Raw genomic sequence first — 17,501 nt, forward strand, 5'->3', positions numbered from 1 at the left:
CAGGACCCTGGAGTGCAGCTCATCAGGTCCCATGGACTTACGTATATTCAGGTCCATCAGAGGGTCTCAAGCCTTATCATCTCCTACAATGGGTGTGACTTCATTCCTCCATTCTCTGCCCTGAGATTCAGGGACCTGAGAGATGTGGGACAAAAAATTGCCAGTGAAAAAGGAGGCAAAAAAGTTGTTGGGTACCTCAGCCTTCTCCATGTCATTTGTCACCAGGTTCTCTGTCTCATCAGATGGGCAATGAAAATATTGATTCATCTAAATAAAGCAAACTAATAATTTTCTATTAAACACAGTAAATACTTTTTTTAAAAAGATTTGAGTTTGAAATCAGATTTGAAGAAAAAGTTTGTTCTATAATAATGACCTTGTTGAGAACAAACCTGCAGGTTTGAGAACAAACAAGCAGGTGGCCCTGCTTGGGTAGGGGGATGTTGACAAGATGATCTGCAGAGGTCCCTTCCAATCTCAAGTATTCTGTGAAGCCTTTAAAGCCCAAATAGCTGTGTTTGCAAAGGAGGTCATTCTGTTTTCATTACTGTCGCAAGCTGTCTGGAAGTGCAACTTTCTTTCACTGTAACTGCTCCTTGCTTACTTGAAGGAGATGGAGGCAGAATCTAGCTCTTTGTGTTCCTCAAGCAAGGCCTGACATCAGGTGAATTAGAAGGAGGAAGGTCCATGGTTTTCTTCTAAAAGTGCTTGCAGAACACATTGAAGGCCAAATTGTGATGTTATTTTCCTCTCTGTCCCCGCACATGTAATTATCTGTGTCGCTCCACCCAGAGAGCTCTCAGCGATGCCTTCAAGTAGAGAAATGTGCCTTGAGTTCAAAATAGAGACTTCAGGAGCGTAGAGGGGAATCTGTGGTCTGAAACAGTGATGATCATTTTATTCTCATTAATGAACTTTACTTTAGGCACAGAGTGTGTAGGATCGGATGAATTAAAACTAATAAAAGCAGGCATGAAATGAGGGAACACATATCCCCTCAGTTGCCTTTGAGACAATTTAGCCCAAACATGGGCTTTGGAGATTCCTAGTTGGCTTGTGGGGCTGGTCATGCACACTCAAGCTCTCAGGAATGGGTGGTAGGGTTGGTGACAGTTCATTATCTCCGTGAAACTCCTTTCCTCACCAGCACCATCACTTGTCCTTTCCTCCTCCTTCTCCTGCATAGAAGGAAATCGATGATACCGGTTCATCAGGCCTAAGATGTACTTTTCTGTACTTTGCCTGACTTGTGTTTTCATGGGAGCAGTTGCTTTGGGGCCTCAAAGCAGCACAGAGGCACTTGAATATCCCAAATGCTCCATTGATAATTGCATTTGGTGGTTAACTTCTTCAAGTAAAGGCAAACGCTTTCTCAGTTCAGGATGGGATGAGAAACAGCCATGTCTGCTCCATCAAATGCTGATTTATACAGGATTTGCTATTTTATAAATTCAGTGCTGCAGTACTCAGAAGTGGAAACAATCTCTTGCATACATGGGAAAAAAAAAAAAGGAGAGAAAGGCACATTTTGGGAGGTAGAGGGGGAGCAATTTATCCTAATCCCTCTGAAATTATTTTCTTGCTGAAAATTGTTAGATCTGGATGGACTAAGCCAACTGAGTTACCAAGACAACCTATCCTGTCATGAAGATGACCATATATCTGTTGATTCAAGAACAACAATTGATATTAGGCGTGCTGGGCAGCATAAAGGGCCTAGGATGGAGACCAGCATTGCCGATGGCGTTAGCCAGCAAGCCACAGAAGGACATTTGGAGATGGCATTTGAAGTCAATGATGCTACTGACAGCTCATCAGCTTGGAGCCCTGAGGTATGGTGAATTGTCATTTATTACACACGGTGCAAGCTTTTGAAGGATATTAGGGGCCAAAAAAATGTCAGGGGAGAAATGAAGTGAAAAATTGATTAGCATAGTCCAAGATAATGGTATTGCTGTGTGCAAGAACATACACCCCTCTCTATGTGTTTCCCCTTTATGTTGTTTTTTAGCTCTTGCTACTAACACTCATTCAGAGAAACTCTTTTATTGCTTGATTTCCGACTGCAATCTTTGAACTGAAATTAGAGCCATTAGCTGCCTGACAGCATTTACTATCATTTTGCAGTGGCCCAGGGCTTTGTTACTGGCTGTATGTGCAGGCTGTGTGTCTAGGGACATGGTGCGTGGTCACTGGGTCAGATCTGTGCCTCGTTTTCTGAGTAGTTTTTGTGGCTTAGACAATGGGAAGCATCTGGAAAGCTGGAGGCAACTGGTGCGGGCGGCCCGTGACTTGACCAAGTGACCATCACTCTGATCCCCATTGATACCAGGCATCCTTCCAGGGAAGGAAGAGAGCCTGAGAGCTCCTCTGCTTTTCCTTACTTCTGTACTTTTATTCTGAAGCCTCAAGAAAAAATTACAGATTTTTAAATGATGTAAGCACCTGATGACTTAGCACCCTCCTTTTCTCTTATAATCATTCTACGTGATGTGTTGATTTTCATTATTATTTTACCACAAGATTAAATTTCTGAAAAAAATATCAGCCTGCTTCAGACTTATTAAAAGAATGGCACAAAGGTCACATCTTCTGCCTGAGTTAAAGAGACTATTCTTCAGCTGTGAAATGAATACCTCCTTCACGCTCTGAGCAACAAGACTTTGAGTGAAAGGTTCCTTTCCTCAGCACACGATGCTTGCAGACAGTTAAAGAGATGGAAATCAGCTTCTCAGTGCATATGCTCCAGCCCTGAGGAGTGTTTTGATCAACATTTTGTTTTGCTGCACAATCAGGTCCCATAAAATACTCCACAACACGTGAGCACTCTGTGTGGCAGCAGCTCTGCCCTCTCTTTGCCGTGCACCTCTGACACGCCGTTTGTCTGCCTATCTGAGGGTCATTTATCTTTTTCCACAGTTGATGTACATTGCCATGGTTCACATGTGCCGCAATGTCTCCAGTGTCCTCTTGTATTTCTTTGGAATACATCTCTCATTTTGCTCCTAGGATCTACATTTTAAAACTGCAAAGAATGGTTATAGCATCAGGGGGCGGGTATGTCCAAGTCCCAGATTACTGTAAGCAGCTTCTCATCCAAAGGTATTGTGTGGATTAATGAAAGACTTTTTATTGCAGGAACTAAATGTTCTGACATGCCAGAAATGTCCAGGCATGATTATGCTTCACTCAAAGGACCTCTTTAGAGAAAAAAATGGTAATTTTATGCCCCTGCAGTGGAACCACAAGTACCATTTCAAGCCTTGTCCATAATTAGCTGCTCTTTCAGGTTTCTCTGGCAGAAATGGACTTATTTTGCCTAGTGAAGTGGATATTGCCTGTCCTGAATGACCGGGTTAGACATACTGTATCAGTCTTGGCTTCACATCTCAACAACTGTGCTGGGAAGAAGGAAAGAAAGAAATTCAGATTAAGTATCTAAACCCCACACTTTCCTTGGATTCCAGTTTAAGTGTCTGTATAACCAGTGCATTCATAAAGGGCTCACAGCCATGGCTGAGCTCTGAAAGCCAAGGGGAAGTCCATCAATGATTTCCATAGAAAGAAGGTTGAGTGTCTGCAAGCTTTGTGTACTGAAAACCTGCACAGAGCTGTGTCCTAAGTAGCACAGTGCTCTCTGAAAGGGCCAGCCCATGAGGGCTCTCAAGCTGGGTTGCCCACGAGAAAGTCACTTCCACAGTGTTTGGCACTTCTCTTTCCCTCTCTGCCTCCAGTTCATGCAGTTTTCTCTGCAGTGGATGTAGCCACATCTATAGTAGCACAATTTTAGATTGTCTGAAATCTCTGTCCTTTCTAGGATCTAGCTGTTCGGTCAAAAAAAAAACCCAAACCAAAACGCTGACCTTCAGTCTGCTTTACACACTGCCAGGAGATGAGATACTCAGAGCTATTGGGGCAGAAAAGTGCCTCTTGGATCTTCATCCAATGGGTCTGTGATGATGCACAGGAGTTTGCACTCTCCAGCTCAGGCATGGAGGTGAAAGCAAAGTTTTGCTGCAAGCACTGTTGTCTCCACACTTTAGCAACAGTTCTCCTATGTGCCTTGATTCCATCTCCACAATAGCAAATACGCAGATGGAAGTGGGGAGGGATGAACATGTGGAGGGAAACATGAATCGAGCACAACCCCATTACGTTTCCTTCTTAAATATTATTCCATCAGCCAGACAGAAATAACTTGACAGCTACACAGCAGCACTTACCATTTGCATAACATCACATTCCCTCCAGGCAACCTGGCCTGCCTTGTGTTTTTGTCTTTGCAGCCTGCTGTTCCTACAGACGGGCATTTTTATGGGCAACCAAGTCATTTGGTGTGCTGTCCAAGTGGAGATTTGTCTCTCTTTGCCATTATTTCTGCAAGACGGATGACAGCATGTCTCCCTTGCTAGCGTGCACACATGGACTTTTGTATTCATGTGCATGGGTCCCTTAAACACCTGTGAAAATACAAAAAGCTGGAGCTACGCGTATTGTGGCAGACGAATCTGAGCACTTGAAAAGTATATTGACAGGAAGTAGGGATAAATTTTGAGGCTTGTCCAAGGTCTTGTATGAGACATACGCTGCCCTAGACACTTCTGAAAGGAATAACATCAGAAGTCCTGTGGCCCATCATCTGTAATCTAAACAATAAGATTCCTGTATTGAAAAGAAGTGTTACTTGAAGTGTGAAAGAAGATAAATGTTTGAGGAGGAGGGTGACTCAGACTGCTAGTGACAGGCCTTAATTCACCTTCTGGCTATTAACTGGAAATCTTTCCTGAGTACAGTGTATACTCTTGTTTAAATACAAATCATTGATCACTATAGCAACCCTCCCTTTATCACATGAAGCACATTCTAGCTCTAAGATAAAAAATGCTTTTGAACAGAAACGCACACGCCCACTCATCAAAAGGTAAGGTGAGCATCTATGGTTTTTCTGTTGTTTATCAAGATGATTTTTGTTTTAAAAGTAGGTAAAAGACTGTGTATGAATTGGTCTGTGCATGTTTTGATTCTTTATTTTGAATTTTTATTCTGAGTGTATTAGTATCCAAACTGAACAGAAGGAACAGATGCTTCTCTTGGGAGATTTCAAAAAGGAATAAAGAATCAATATGTATTTTTAATCACCTGTTTTTCTCTAGCCGTAGGAAAACCATTGAATTACAGGGTAGCATCTAGAAATGGAATTTGCATTCTGCAAGGTATTCTGACATGGTGATTTCCCCTCACATCAAATTGAACAGAGTGCTTATTTTTAAAAAGTTTCAACAGAATGAAAGATCCAAAAATTTAGCAAGTTTGACTAAATTGTTTGATTTCAGTAATGTGAAAATATCCATTTTGAAAAAATTCCAGTTTATCTTCAAACTAATAGGTTGTTTTGGTTTGGTTTTCAAATGAATGAAGGCCAAAAGTTTTATAATGCCTCAAAACTGACATGAATGAGGTTTAAAAAATATCCTTTGTTTAGTTTTCCTCTGTGTAGAATTTTGCCAAATTACCAGTCCTACAAAACACTTAAATATTGATGAAACTTTTTTTTGGAAATGTTTCAACAAGTGCTGTTGCTTGCTATATATTACATAAAATCAAGCAGTTAACTAGCACTCGCCTTTCAAGAAACAGTGGGATCCTTATTTTGCAGAGCAAGTGCTTACACTTGCAAGCACAAATGAGAACGTTATTTTTCTTTAAACACGGTTGGGATCACAGAGGCACTTGAACTCCAATGGAGGTTTTACTTCTTCCTTCTCTTTGCAGGAACATGATGAAGTGAACAGTGTACCAGCTCATCATGGTGCTCACGAGCCCATCTGTAAATGTGGTGATCTAGATGTCATTTTCAACTATAAAGCCTCAAGTCAAAAGCTTGCAGTTACTATCTTGGAGGCCAGGGACATCCCAGACAAAGACCGCAGTGGTGTGAACACCTGGCAAGTGCACACGGTCCTGATGCCTAGCAAGAAACAGAGGGGTAAGACAAGTGTTCAGAGAGGACCCATCCCCATGTTCAAGGACAAAATTACCTTCAGTAAGCTGGAGCCAGAGGAGTTAAGCAGCCACGCCATTCGTTTCCGCCTCTACGCGGTGCAGAAGGTGATTGGAGAGAAGATGATGGGAGAGCAGTTGTTCTACCTGAGCAACATCAGCCAGGAAGGGGAAGCGAAGGTGACATTGGTCTTGGAGCCAAGGAGTAATTTGAGTGTAAGTTTGATGAAAGAAATACGGAGTCTGTAAAATTGTTCATCTAGTGAATGGAGACCAGCTGTACCTCATATCTTTCATTCAGGGCTGTTAGGATGGAACTGGTGCATCTGTCCTACTGTCACTTACGAAGTTATGAGTAAGGGTAAACACAGGGCATGTCTTACCTACACAAAGCTTTGCCTTATTGACAATGGCTCAGCTAGCAAGCTTACACAAAATCGTGTAGATGTCCTACATCTACACAAGTCAACAAATGTTGTGCTATGCAGAAAAATAGCTTGCTCCCAGAACCGTCAAAGCTAATTACACCTTAATTTCAACAAGGATAGTAGTTCTTGTGCGCTGTTGTGTTGGTGGACCTGTATACACTACTGCCAGTGCAGGAGCTACCTCATTTAGCACTAACTACTATCTTGGGGATCTCTGCATTGTGCAATTTCCATGTTACCAGATATGCTTAGTTATGTTCCTTTTCATGACAGATGGAAGTGGAGAGATGGGTTGTGTCAGGAGGAACTGGCTGTGCTGCTTCGTAGTCTTCCATGCACATCACAGTTGTAGCGAGCTCTGGCTATGTCAGTCAATTTGGGTAGATGAGCTCTATCATGATTCATTGTCTACAAAAAGCTCAATGAGAGGTTGTGCACATGAAATGAATAAAGCATCACAGTCCAGGTGAAAAAGGGGTAGAGAGAGCATCATGTTAGCAAAGAAAGAAAGAAAGAAGATACACAGTACATGGCCAAAACCCCCAAACTGCAAAATGCATTCCATTCAAAGGTCATTGTCAAGATTTACTGTGCATTTGAAGTAACAGAATGTATTCTTATCTCAGAGGCTTTGATTTACGCTAGTGAGAATACATTACGCAGAGTTCCTCATCTTTAAAGAGAAAGTTCAGAGAAATATTTTGGTAAAAGTGATGCCCTGATTCTTCTGGTGCCCCAACATAATTCATTCTTAGTCACTGTCATTTCTAGAGAGAGATCCTACTAAACAGATCTACAAGATATAGGTTAAGGGAGGATGGTGGTGAATGTTCTGGTGAGACTTTCGGTGTTCTTTCCCCACAGAGTGCAGACTCTCAGCTTAGTCTGTCAGCAATCTCTCACAGCGACAGCGCTTCTTCAACACAGTCCCTGTCGCATGGAGGGGTGCCAGAGCTGCTTGTGGGATTGTTGTACAATGCCACTACGGGTCGGCTGTCAGTGGAGATGATCAAAGGCAGTCATTTCCGAAACCTCGCAATTAATAGGCCACCTGGTAAGTACTTTTACTGCTATTAAATAACACTATTGAGTCAAAATTTGCTTTTTATTTTCTTCCTCAAGATATTCAATTATGTCATTTCTGAGCTGGGTTTCCTTGTGGACTATCTGATTGAAAATTAAAAGCATTATTTCAAATACGTGTGCTGGTAAATTTTACAGTGTAATTGGAGGCAATTGTGTGAAGACACAGCTCATGGGACAGTGATACCTGAATGTCTCTTTTATTGCATATACCTTTACAACATCTGATTATGGCAAAAATGCTATTATACCCAAAGCACAGAGTAATTCTCAGCAGATCCATAAAAAGAAAGAAGCGCTTTTCAAGTGATAATATGCTACCATGTGACCTACAGAGGCGCTGCCTAGTGCCATTAAGCGTTTCCCAAGGCTACACTTTGTTTAGTCCCCTTGCCGTGCTGCTGAGCACTAGGTGACCTGGTGCTTTGGGCCCTTTGGGGATCCTGCTGTTGTGAATTCTCTGCTGCCGCACAAGAAAATCTTCTGCAGAAAGAAGATTTGAAAGCTGTTCTTCTGGATTGCAACAGTTCAGTTCCCTGCATTTGATACCTAAAGGAAAAAATTGTCTTACAGTTGTCCTACAGTGAGTTTAGTTAGTGCTTGAGCTATAGCTAGTCCTTGAGAAGGAAAGTGGATGGATGGTGCTGATGTCCATAGTGGAGATGGGGTCATGCAGCCATAGTGCCCCATGTTCTCTGCTTTGCTGCTGGGATGCCTCACTCAGGGGTTGAATGTCAGCACTGTACTGATCTCATATTGTCCTTTTGCCTCCTGTCTGAAACCAGCAGCTAATGACAATGTGAAATAACGTTTGTTGGTGTGTTTGCTTTTTGTGATGGGGTTGCCGGCATGTCAGAGGTAATAACCTTTGACAGTTCCTTGCACTCGCTGGAGTTGGCATACTATCTCCACCTTGCAAAATGCTAAGATTGCTTTTGCAAGATGCTGTGCTCTTTGGCCTAGAGCTAGCAAAATATTTATATAATATTTCAGTATATGGACATGAAAACTTCAGTTTCCACTAAGCTATACTTCATAATATTACAGAAATAATCTCTATCATCAGTCCCTTGAGAACTAAGGGCAAGTCTAGGCAACAGTAAAACACATGAAACCTGGTCTGTGTAGCCCTAGGTAGTCTTGCCTTACCTGTGACAAGATATGTCTCCATGTGAGTTACATGTTCTTGTAACTCACAGGTTCATCTGAAGCCCTACCAATACAGAAATGGAAAATTCAGGCAGAAGTTAAAACGAAAGGTCCCTCAAGGAACAGCTTTTTTTTTTTTCCCATATCCTGCTGCTGTTCTCATCCCATCATCAACAAACACAAAAAGCTGATCAGGTTTAAAGATGCTTCCAACCACACTACTGCACTCCCGTGCAGCTAAAAAGCTGAATGAGATGTCTAATCAAGGTAGCTAAACTTTTCTGTGCTGAGAGACAGCCTGTGCACACACAGCTAAACTGTCGAACCCTGTCCCACCAGAGGCCCAGGACACACACACGATGAGTTACAGGGTTGCTTAGCTTACTGCAACACACAGAACTATTACAACATGTACCCAGAAAGACACCTGTTAGAAGAATACCAACATTGTCGATAGTTTGCTCATGGCAGTGCAGGTAGTAAGCTGGAAGGCAATTATTTGAGTTCTATGTAGTGAAGACATTTCATTTATGGAAAAAGAGGGGGCATTACAGATGCCTGACCTAGCCTAGCCAAGACAACTTTATGCAAGGCCTGATTTAAGAACAGAAGTGCTGCATAATCCACAGGCAGGTAACAGACAAAACTCCAGTACCACAGAGGTATATACTTGGACACATGCCATAAAATCTGCAAAAAAATGGACCTATATTGGAACTACTTTAATTTCTGAGAATAAAACTTTAGGATGTATCTACAGTGCAGCATATACAAACACAGGCGAGCTTGCTTGCTAGAGCATGTGTTAAGACTCTTGTCTTAGTGTATTCTTGCTTATAATTACTAAAAGATCCCAAATTGAAACCTTTTAATAAAACATGTACATGCAAACAAACATGAGAAAAGGAAAACCCCAGTGAAGCAGAAACTGAAAGAAGTTGAAAACAAGGAAGAAACCCAGCATCTCCCTGAGATGCTGGAGTAGCATTTCACCGATAACTCCTGCAGGCACTGCAGAGGAGTGCTGTGAGGTCCAGTCGTTACTGTCTGAAACATGCTGGTGGCTGAATGAGATGCTCGATAAGCCCTTCAGTAGGTGAAAACTAAAACTGCTGTGTTGCTTTCTGAGGGTGAGCAAATAGCCCTTGTGTTTTCTCAGATGCGTCCTATCTGCAGTTCTGTTGTCTGAGGCTCAGAGGGAGTGATTTATTTCTTTAAAGTATCATGGGGATTTCAGACATAATAGTGCTCTGGGACACTTAAATGCCAAGCCTAAACTGCTTTTCAGGGCAGCTGTTTATGGTAAGAATGAGAGAAGTCAATGTGCAGAATCCATCTTCATTTCCAGCCCTGCATGCACAGAGCCTATACGGTACCCATATCCGGTCCTGTTGCAGCCCAGTGGGTTTATTCTTGTCTGCTGCTGACAGCTGCAGCTATGGGGGATGACAGCAAATTCTCCAGCTGTGCTTTTTGCCCACCTTGACCCTCTTCTCTGCCACCTGTGATCCTGCACAGGTGAGCTCAGCATCACCTGCAGCGTGCATGCTGTCTTCTTGGCATCCTTGCATAGATATTTCACTGTGTGCGGAAGAAACAATTGGACTGGGGCACTGGTGATTTTAGGTGTTAAAGACTGCAGAGGCTAAACCAGATGGTTTTCTGGAGAAGGAGAGGAAGATTGTGTACATCTCAGTTTTTCCTGGGCACATCCTCTCCTTCACTGAAACCTTTGAACTGAGTCAGGTAAGTATCAAAGTCATGAGTGCTTACACGGGTAATAACTGGGTTGGAAAACAGCTGGACAGCTTACAGAGACTTAAGTCTTGCAGGCAGTGTCTTCTCTTCAGGTCACATATGTGGGATTTAAGGATAGTTTGATCAAGGATAAGTGTCCAGGTATTGTTCTGGGGAACATGCTGAATTATAGGCCTGAGTCCACAATCCCTGATCACACAAATAGATCCATTATCACTCAGAGCACTTAAGAACACTCAAGAGTATGGCTGCAGCATTGGACCATAAATTATCAGTGTGTGCCAAAAAAACCTCATGCAGAAAAGCATCTGCAGTTTTGCCAGACATGGACACCCTCAGTATTTTAGTGCTAATGGCTTGTGTGCTGTGCACCTCATTCTCTTTAGTTCTTGTAAAAATCATTAACCTGTGCTAGCATTTTGTAGGGGTTCCTATTTTAGTCTGTGACATTGTGTGTTCTTAAAACAAAATTCAGTGTGTTTGTTTAAAGGATGTTTATTATTAAAAACAAAAAAGTAACAAAAGAAGCCTAAACCACTGGCAGACATGTCTTTAAAAATTTATAAGCAGTTACATTCTATGTATGGTTGTAGTGCCTCGGGATTGTAGTGATGGACCAGGAATCATCTGTGCTGGTCAGTGTATAAACATGCAACAGAGAGATGGTCTCTGCTCGCACGATGCTCTGCTGGGTGCAGCTCTTTCCCCTCTAATCCAGCCTTCCTTCTTTCCCCTTCTGCGTTTCTTTTGGGGTTTACCTCTGTGTGTAATGCGATTTGAGAAGGATGGTTGCAAAGATATTCCCTTGCCTAAGAAAAGTCTTCCAAGCTTTTCAGGAGCTGCAGAATTAATCACACATAATAATTACATCCTTACATGATCATTATTATACCAGCAGCTTATTAACCCCATTAAACAAATACAATAGCATTAATTCTGGAAAAGACAGGAGGGAGAGAACAAGCTCTCAGAATCCCTATTGGGAACAGGAGAAATTACTGAAGTAAAGACTTGTCGGAAAACAAACATCTACTTGAGCCACTGATAACAGCTCCAAGAAGTATAGAAGATGGTCCCATAGAAGAATTAGGATCCTTACATGGTATTTCTTGCTCTGGTATCAGAGTACTTGAAAGCCATTAGTGGCTTTTATTTTATCAGCTTGTTTGTGAGGGAAAGAAAGTTATTATCCCTGCTTCATTCCTGTAGAACTAAGGCACAGGTTAATTTATTTAATTGCTCCCAGTCAGACCAGGAAGCTGAATTTAAAAAAATGAACTTTTAACCTGCATGTCTTGCCCTGAACAGGGAACTTGCTTAAGCTCCTAAAGCTTTGTAATTCATACTTTCATCTCAAGAGCAATAGAAGGGGGCTGTGTACCAGGACGAGCTGGGGCAGATTTGGTCTGGAGAGCTTGGTTAACAGCAGCAGAGGTGCTGGGCAGCTACTTGCTGCCAAGTACTTGCCAGTCAGTCACAGTAAGCTTGTACAAGACCACCTCTCCTTTTGCATCTTTTTCTTGCCCATCCTTAAATATAGCTTGAGTGAACCTACAGTAAGATCAGCTGAGAAAGTTTTGTTCAGGGTAGTAAAGAGGAGACCAGCTGCAAGAGGTCCCAGAGGATGTCTCAGGAATGAGCAGCTGGGCAGTGAGGTGGAAGATGAAGTGTGGATGAACATAAGGTATTGCATGGGGGTAGGGTTGGGATTCAAAGTTAATCTGGATGGACTCAGAGCCACTTGGGAGTGAAATATTAGGCTTATAGTAAATAGCTCCAGGAAAATGTCCACTCAAGGATCAGCAGTAGTAGTGGGGAACAAAATAAACAATCAAACAAAAAATTAAAGGTTAGACGTATACAAAGGAAAAAATGAAAACTTGATGTTTGACTCTAAATATGCAGTCACCAGTGCAATGAATACCACATACAGTTCTAGCTCCCTCCTTTCCAATACAATATGGCAGAACTGGAAAGATGTGGTGAGGAATGTTGGAGACAATCAGGGGGATGGGAACAGCTTCCAGCAAGCTGCAGCTGCATAGACTGTGCTCCTACGATGCTATAGCAAGGAGAGATGGGGAAGATTTCATGGGGGGCTGTGAAATCAGAAGTGTCATTGAGAAAGTGAATTGGCAACAGTTATTCATTCTTTTTCCTGATACAAACCCAAAGGATTATAAAATGAAGCAAGGAGGTAGTAGGTCCTGAAGAGGAGACAGCTTTTCACTTACACTGTTGAGTTTCTCACTGCAGAACATTGTGGATGCTGAAAGTCCACTCGAGTTCGGTACAGGACACGACAAGTTCACAAATAAAGATCCACTGAGAACCATTAAATACAAAGGCACTGCCTTTAACTGAGGAAGTTCTAGAGTCACAAGTTGCTGGAGATTAGGAGAATATTTAGGAGAGAATCAGCACGTGGCATGTTTGCCATATTTTTATAGACTTACGAAGGCATGAGGTATTGGGTACTGTTGGGTCGATGTACTGGCTTGGTGCAGCTCTTCCCACCATGTGAGAGACCTGGGACTGATTAGGCTCAGAAAAGTGAGTCTCAGAATACTGGATTTAAGGAGTGATTGAGAGACTTCTGTGGGGGATGTTCCGTGATAATGAGACGTGCAGCGATGGCATATGGTTTTTCAGTAATATTTTCAATAGTTTTATATTTCTAAAAGGCCTGTGAAAAGTATAATCCATGTTACACTTGCTGAGTATAAAAATGAAGGTATTTCTGACTCAAAGGAGTGCATTTGAAGTGGAATGTATGCTGATGCCTCTCCCATCCAGCGTGAGCAAGAAATATTTTCTTTTCCCCCTCCCAAAGCAAGCAGAAGACAAAGCCATTGCTTCAGGGTAGAACCCTCCTAATCCCAAATTTCAGTGGGAATTGAGTGTTTAGTGCACATCTGCAGTGACTCTACAAAGCAGTGTTTTCAGGAGATCTGATGGCAGGCTATATAAAGCCATGCCCGTGGGCACCACTGCTGGAGGTGAGAAAAGTCAGGCTTAAGCACCTTTACCTGTTCTGTTGCTGAGAAGCTGTGCATTCATGGTTTCTGATATGCTCTCAGTTGAAGTTCCCACCCCCTCTCTGAGGCAGCAGCAATACATAAAGCCCAATGTGTGTTGTGAGAAGTGTTGAAATGCCCTTGTTAGAGGATAATCATCTTGTACATCTGGAGAAATGTCTGTGTTGTGCTTTAACTGTGTAAGCCCAGACTAAAGCTGCACCTCCTCAGGGCTGGAGCGTGCAGGGAGATAGTAATCTGGCTCTGCAGCCCGACGCATGTCCCAGGTGAGGGCTGGCACTGTTAAATGGGGTGGATGTGTGGTGTCGTGGCAGCAGAGTGGGATCACCAAGGAGTTGAGCTCGGAGTCTCTCTGGAAGCAGCCTTCCTTCCAAAGAGACCAGGACATCACTTCCAGGGAGCCCTTGCTCCTCCGCAGCCCATCTCCTTGCACAAAACAAGTCATAGATGCTGGCAACTCCCTCCACTCAGGCCAAACAGTGCTTCCAGGGAGCAGCAAGCTCCTCTCTGCCGCATTTTAAACTAAAGGTGCTGCTGGTCTGTTCTCCAATGACTCACAGGTGGTGAAGGCTGCCAGATCCCAACCTCTCCCTTGCGTGATCACTGCCAGCCACGGGAGAGGGGACCTGAGCAACAGAGACTCGGTGGAGTAGGGGAAGGAAAGTTGGCTCCTCAGCAACATAGTAGGCAGCTCTCAGCTCTTGTAGAGTGGACCACAAGCTGCCTCTGGACTAATCCAGACTTTCACCATGTGAGTTTGGGAACAAAAACTTGGGTTTAATTTCCCTCCCTGCTCTTTTCCCAATCCAGCTGCAGTGAGCCAGGCTCAGAGCATTCCTGCCCCACTTCTGGTTTGATGGGGCGGTGAAGCCAGGACTAATGGAGCAGTGGTCTTCTGGGTCTCCAGCTGACACCTCGCGATGAGCTGCGCTGTACAGAGTAGCAGAGAGTTGAGCTCTGGGGCTGCTTTGCCACTCAGTACTGCCGTTTGTTATGTCAGCCGGGAGTGTGGGCATGCCATCTGGGTGAAATTAAACTCTAGGCCCAAGGCTTTGTTTTACTGTGGGTGTTATTAGTCTGGATTGCAGCATGCTGACATGGTTATACTGCTTTTGGAAATGAGCTAGCTTGCCTGGAGCGCGGGTGGGAAAAGTCTGTACAGTGCTGTGTTGTACTCTGCAGTCCACAGACCCAAGGGGTCAGGAGTCTCTGGTTGTTTATTTCCTTTCTAAATATAATTTCAAGCAGGGGGTTGGACACTTGTATTGCAGTGTTTTTGCTCAGGGGTCAGCTTTATTAATAATGGTGGAGCTTAGGGTTAATGAAAGCAGAATGCGTGCCATAGTCCCTGCTCCAGAATTGGGAATGTATAAATTACGGTTGATTATTCCCCTGAGTTGTCATTATCAGTTATTTCCCTTAGAAGGATGATGACAGAAATAGGTCATTAGAAGAATCACAGATAAACTGATTGCCTTTGCAGATGAGCTCTCAGGAGGTGTTTTATGGTTGTGGCAGTGTTGATGGAGACAGAGCAGTCTGCACAATGAGAGGTTTGGCCAAACCTCTGGAGTAAAATTATGCAGTGCCAGCCCAAAATGTGTCTGGCTTCTTGCAGCATTCCTTGATTTAGTGCTTTTCACTCTGGTATTAAATGCAGAGGTGTTGATATTTTATATATACGTGAACATTGTCCAATCCACTCATACCAGAGATGAAAGATGAGTTTAGAGTAAAAATTATCTGTAGGAAGAACTTCTGTTCCAAAGCCTATATGGAGAAGAGAGCCTGGTGGATATGATGCTAAAATTGATCTTGGCAAAATTAGACTTTTTGTTCCTGCTTCTTCACAGACTTTTGTGTAACTGTGGGCAATTTGCAGTCTCAGACACTCCCAGATATTAAGAGGTCTTGCCATTCTTCATATCCGTGAGATAGGCGCCTAAATAGGAGGTGAGCATTTAGCTATTTTAAAGAATGTAAGCCTTAGTGTCTCTTCTCCTTTTGTGCTTGACAGAGGTGGCATGAAAGTAAATACACTGAAGAGCGTAAAGTGCTGAGATGCCACGGTAATGAGGCCATTACTGAATCTGAGCATGTAATTAGATTGAGAATGTTTGCCTTCATAATGAATAGATGCTCTCACACACACATTCCTCAGTAAATTTTCAAGTTCATCCTTGCTGTAGTTCACTAATTTCACCATGTATCTGGAAGTGGATTTTCTTTGGGAAGGCCAACCGAAAGGGAGAGCTTTCCCATCTCAGAGGATTAGGCTGGACCACAAGGAGAACTAGGAAGTGTTTCCTGATGAGACACCTGTTATAAAAAGATGCTGCAAGGAGCACAATGCAGTAAGGGCAAACCACAACCTTAAAATGTAGTTAGTGAAGCAGAATAACAGCTCAGCCTCGTATGTACCAGCTCTGCAAAGCAAATTTCAGATGCTAAATATATTATGCACACCTACTCTTTTATTTCTATTCGGGCAAGCTTGATTCTTTTGGCTGGTAAAATGCACCCAGTGGAATAAATTTGAGAAGAATTAGCAGCCTGATTTAGTTGAAACCTGCACTGGTTTTGGGCCTGTGTTTACACAAGAATGATTTGGGCTCCTGGTATCAGCTCTGCTCTGAGTGTAGTCTCCTTACACCTGGAATATTGTGTCCAGTTCTGGGCCCCTGAGTTCCAGAAGAACATGGAACTGCTGGAGAGAGTCCAGCACAGGGCAGCAAAGATGATTGGGTTCGAACTGGAACACAAGAGATTCCACTTAAACGTGAGAAGAAGATTCTTCTCAGTGAAGGTGCCAGAGCCTGGCCCAGGCTGCCCAGGGAGGTTGTGGAGTCTCCTTCTCTGGAGACATTCAAACCTGCCTGGACACCTTCCTGTGTAACCTCATCTGGGTGTTCCTGCTCCAGCACAGGGATTGGACTGGATGATCTTTTGAGGTCCCTTCCAATCCCTTATATTCTGTGATTCTGTGATTCCTTCCAGCCTGCACATTCTTGCCTGATCCAGATGATACCTGCAGAATCTCCATTGACCTTGGAAGTGTATAGACAGGGCCTTGGTGCAGACTTATGTAGCAGATCTGATGTGTATTAAAGAAAAAGCCTGATTTTTTGACATATATCTCTGTTGGATTTATGTCATTGGTCATATAATGCTTGTTTTTCTCCAAAGCCAGCTATATTACTCCTTGTTTGCAAAAGTTGAGACCTCAGTCAGGGCTATGACATCCTAGAGTTTATGACTGCAAGAAACTCATCCATTCATTGCCTGGAAAATTAACTGGGGCAGAGCCAAACCAGGACTTAATCTGGCTACTGCTGTAAAAGACAATAAAAATGTTTCTATAAATACCTTAGCAACAAAAGGAGGGCTAAGAAGAACCTCCATTTATTGGATGTGGGGGGAAACATAGTGACAAAGGGTGAGGAAAAGGCTGAGGTACTTAGTGCCTTCTCTGCCACAGGCTTTAATAGTAAGACCAGTTGTGCTTCAGGTACACAGCCCCCTGAGCTGAAGACAGGGATGGGAAGGAGAATGAAGTGCAAATATCCAATGAGAAATGGTTGGTCATCTGTTACACCACTCAGACATGAACAAGTCTATGGGGCCAGATGGGATCCATCCAACGGTACTGAAGGAGCTATCGGAGGTGATCACCAAGCCACTTCCCATCATTTGTCAGCAGTCCTGGCTAACTGGGGAGGTCCCATTTGACTGGAAGTTGGATAACGTGATGCCCGTCTACAAGAAGGGCCAGAAGGAGGATCCGGGGAGTTACAGACCTGTCAGTCTGACCTTGGTGCCGAGGAAGGTCATGGAACAGATCGTCCTGAGTGCAATCATGCTGCACACACATAACAACCAGGTGACGAGGCCCAGTCAGCATGGGTTTATGAAAGGCAGGTCCTGCTTGACCAACCTCATCTCATTCTATGACAAGGTGACCCACTTAATATATGAGGGAAAGGCTGTGAATGTTGTGTACTTAGACTTCAGTAAAGCCTTTGACACTGTTTCCCACAGCATTCTC

The 17,501-nt window shown here is 43.2% G+C and overlaps 1 protein-coding gene across 11 annotated transcripts in view; it reads left to right on the top strand.

The window, feature by feature from the left end:
* Positions 1 to 17,501, top strand: part of SYT16 (synaptotagmin 16) — a 137,906-nt gene that overhangs the window by 91,050 nt on the left and 29,355 nt on the right. For 9 of the 11 annotated variants that reach the window (XM_065065848.1, XM_065065845.1, XM_065065843.1 and 6 more), the window contains 3 exons: positions 1,597 to 1,832; positions 5,773 to 6,216; positions 7,293 to 7,482. In XM_065065848.1, coding sequence (XP_064921920.1) covers positions 1,597 to 1,832; positions 5,773 to 6,216; positions 7,293 to 7,482 — 870 coding nt within the window. The remainder of the gene's footprint in view (positions 1 to 1,596; positions 1,833 to 5,772; positions 6,217 to 7,292; positions 7,483 to 17,501) is intronic. The other 2 variants (XM_065065849.1, XM_021292776.2) reach the window with 1 other exon arrangement.

This window comes from Columba livia, chromosome 5, assembly GCF_036013475.1.
Source record: "Columba livia isolate bColLiv1 breed racing homer chromosome 5, bColLiv1.pat.W.v2, whole genome shotgun sequence".
In the NCBI taxonomy this organism is placed as follows: domain Eukaryota; kingdom Metazoa; phylum Chordata; class Aves; order Columbiformes; family Columbidae; genus Columba; species Columba livia.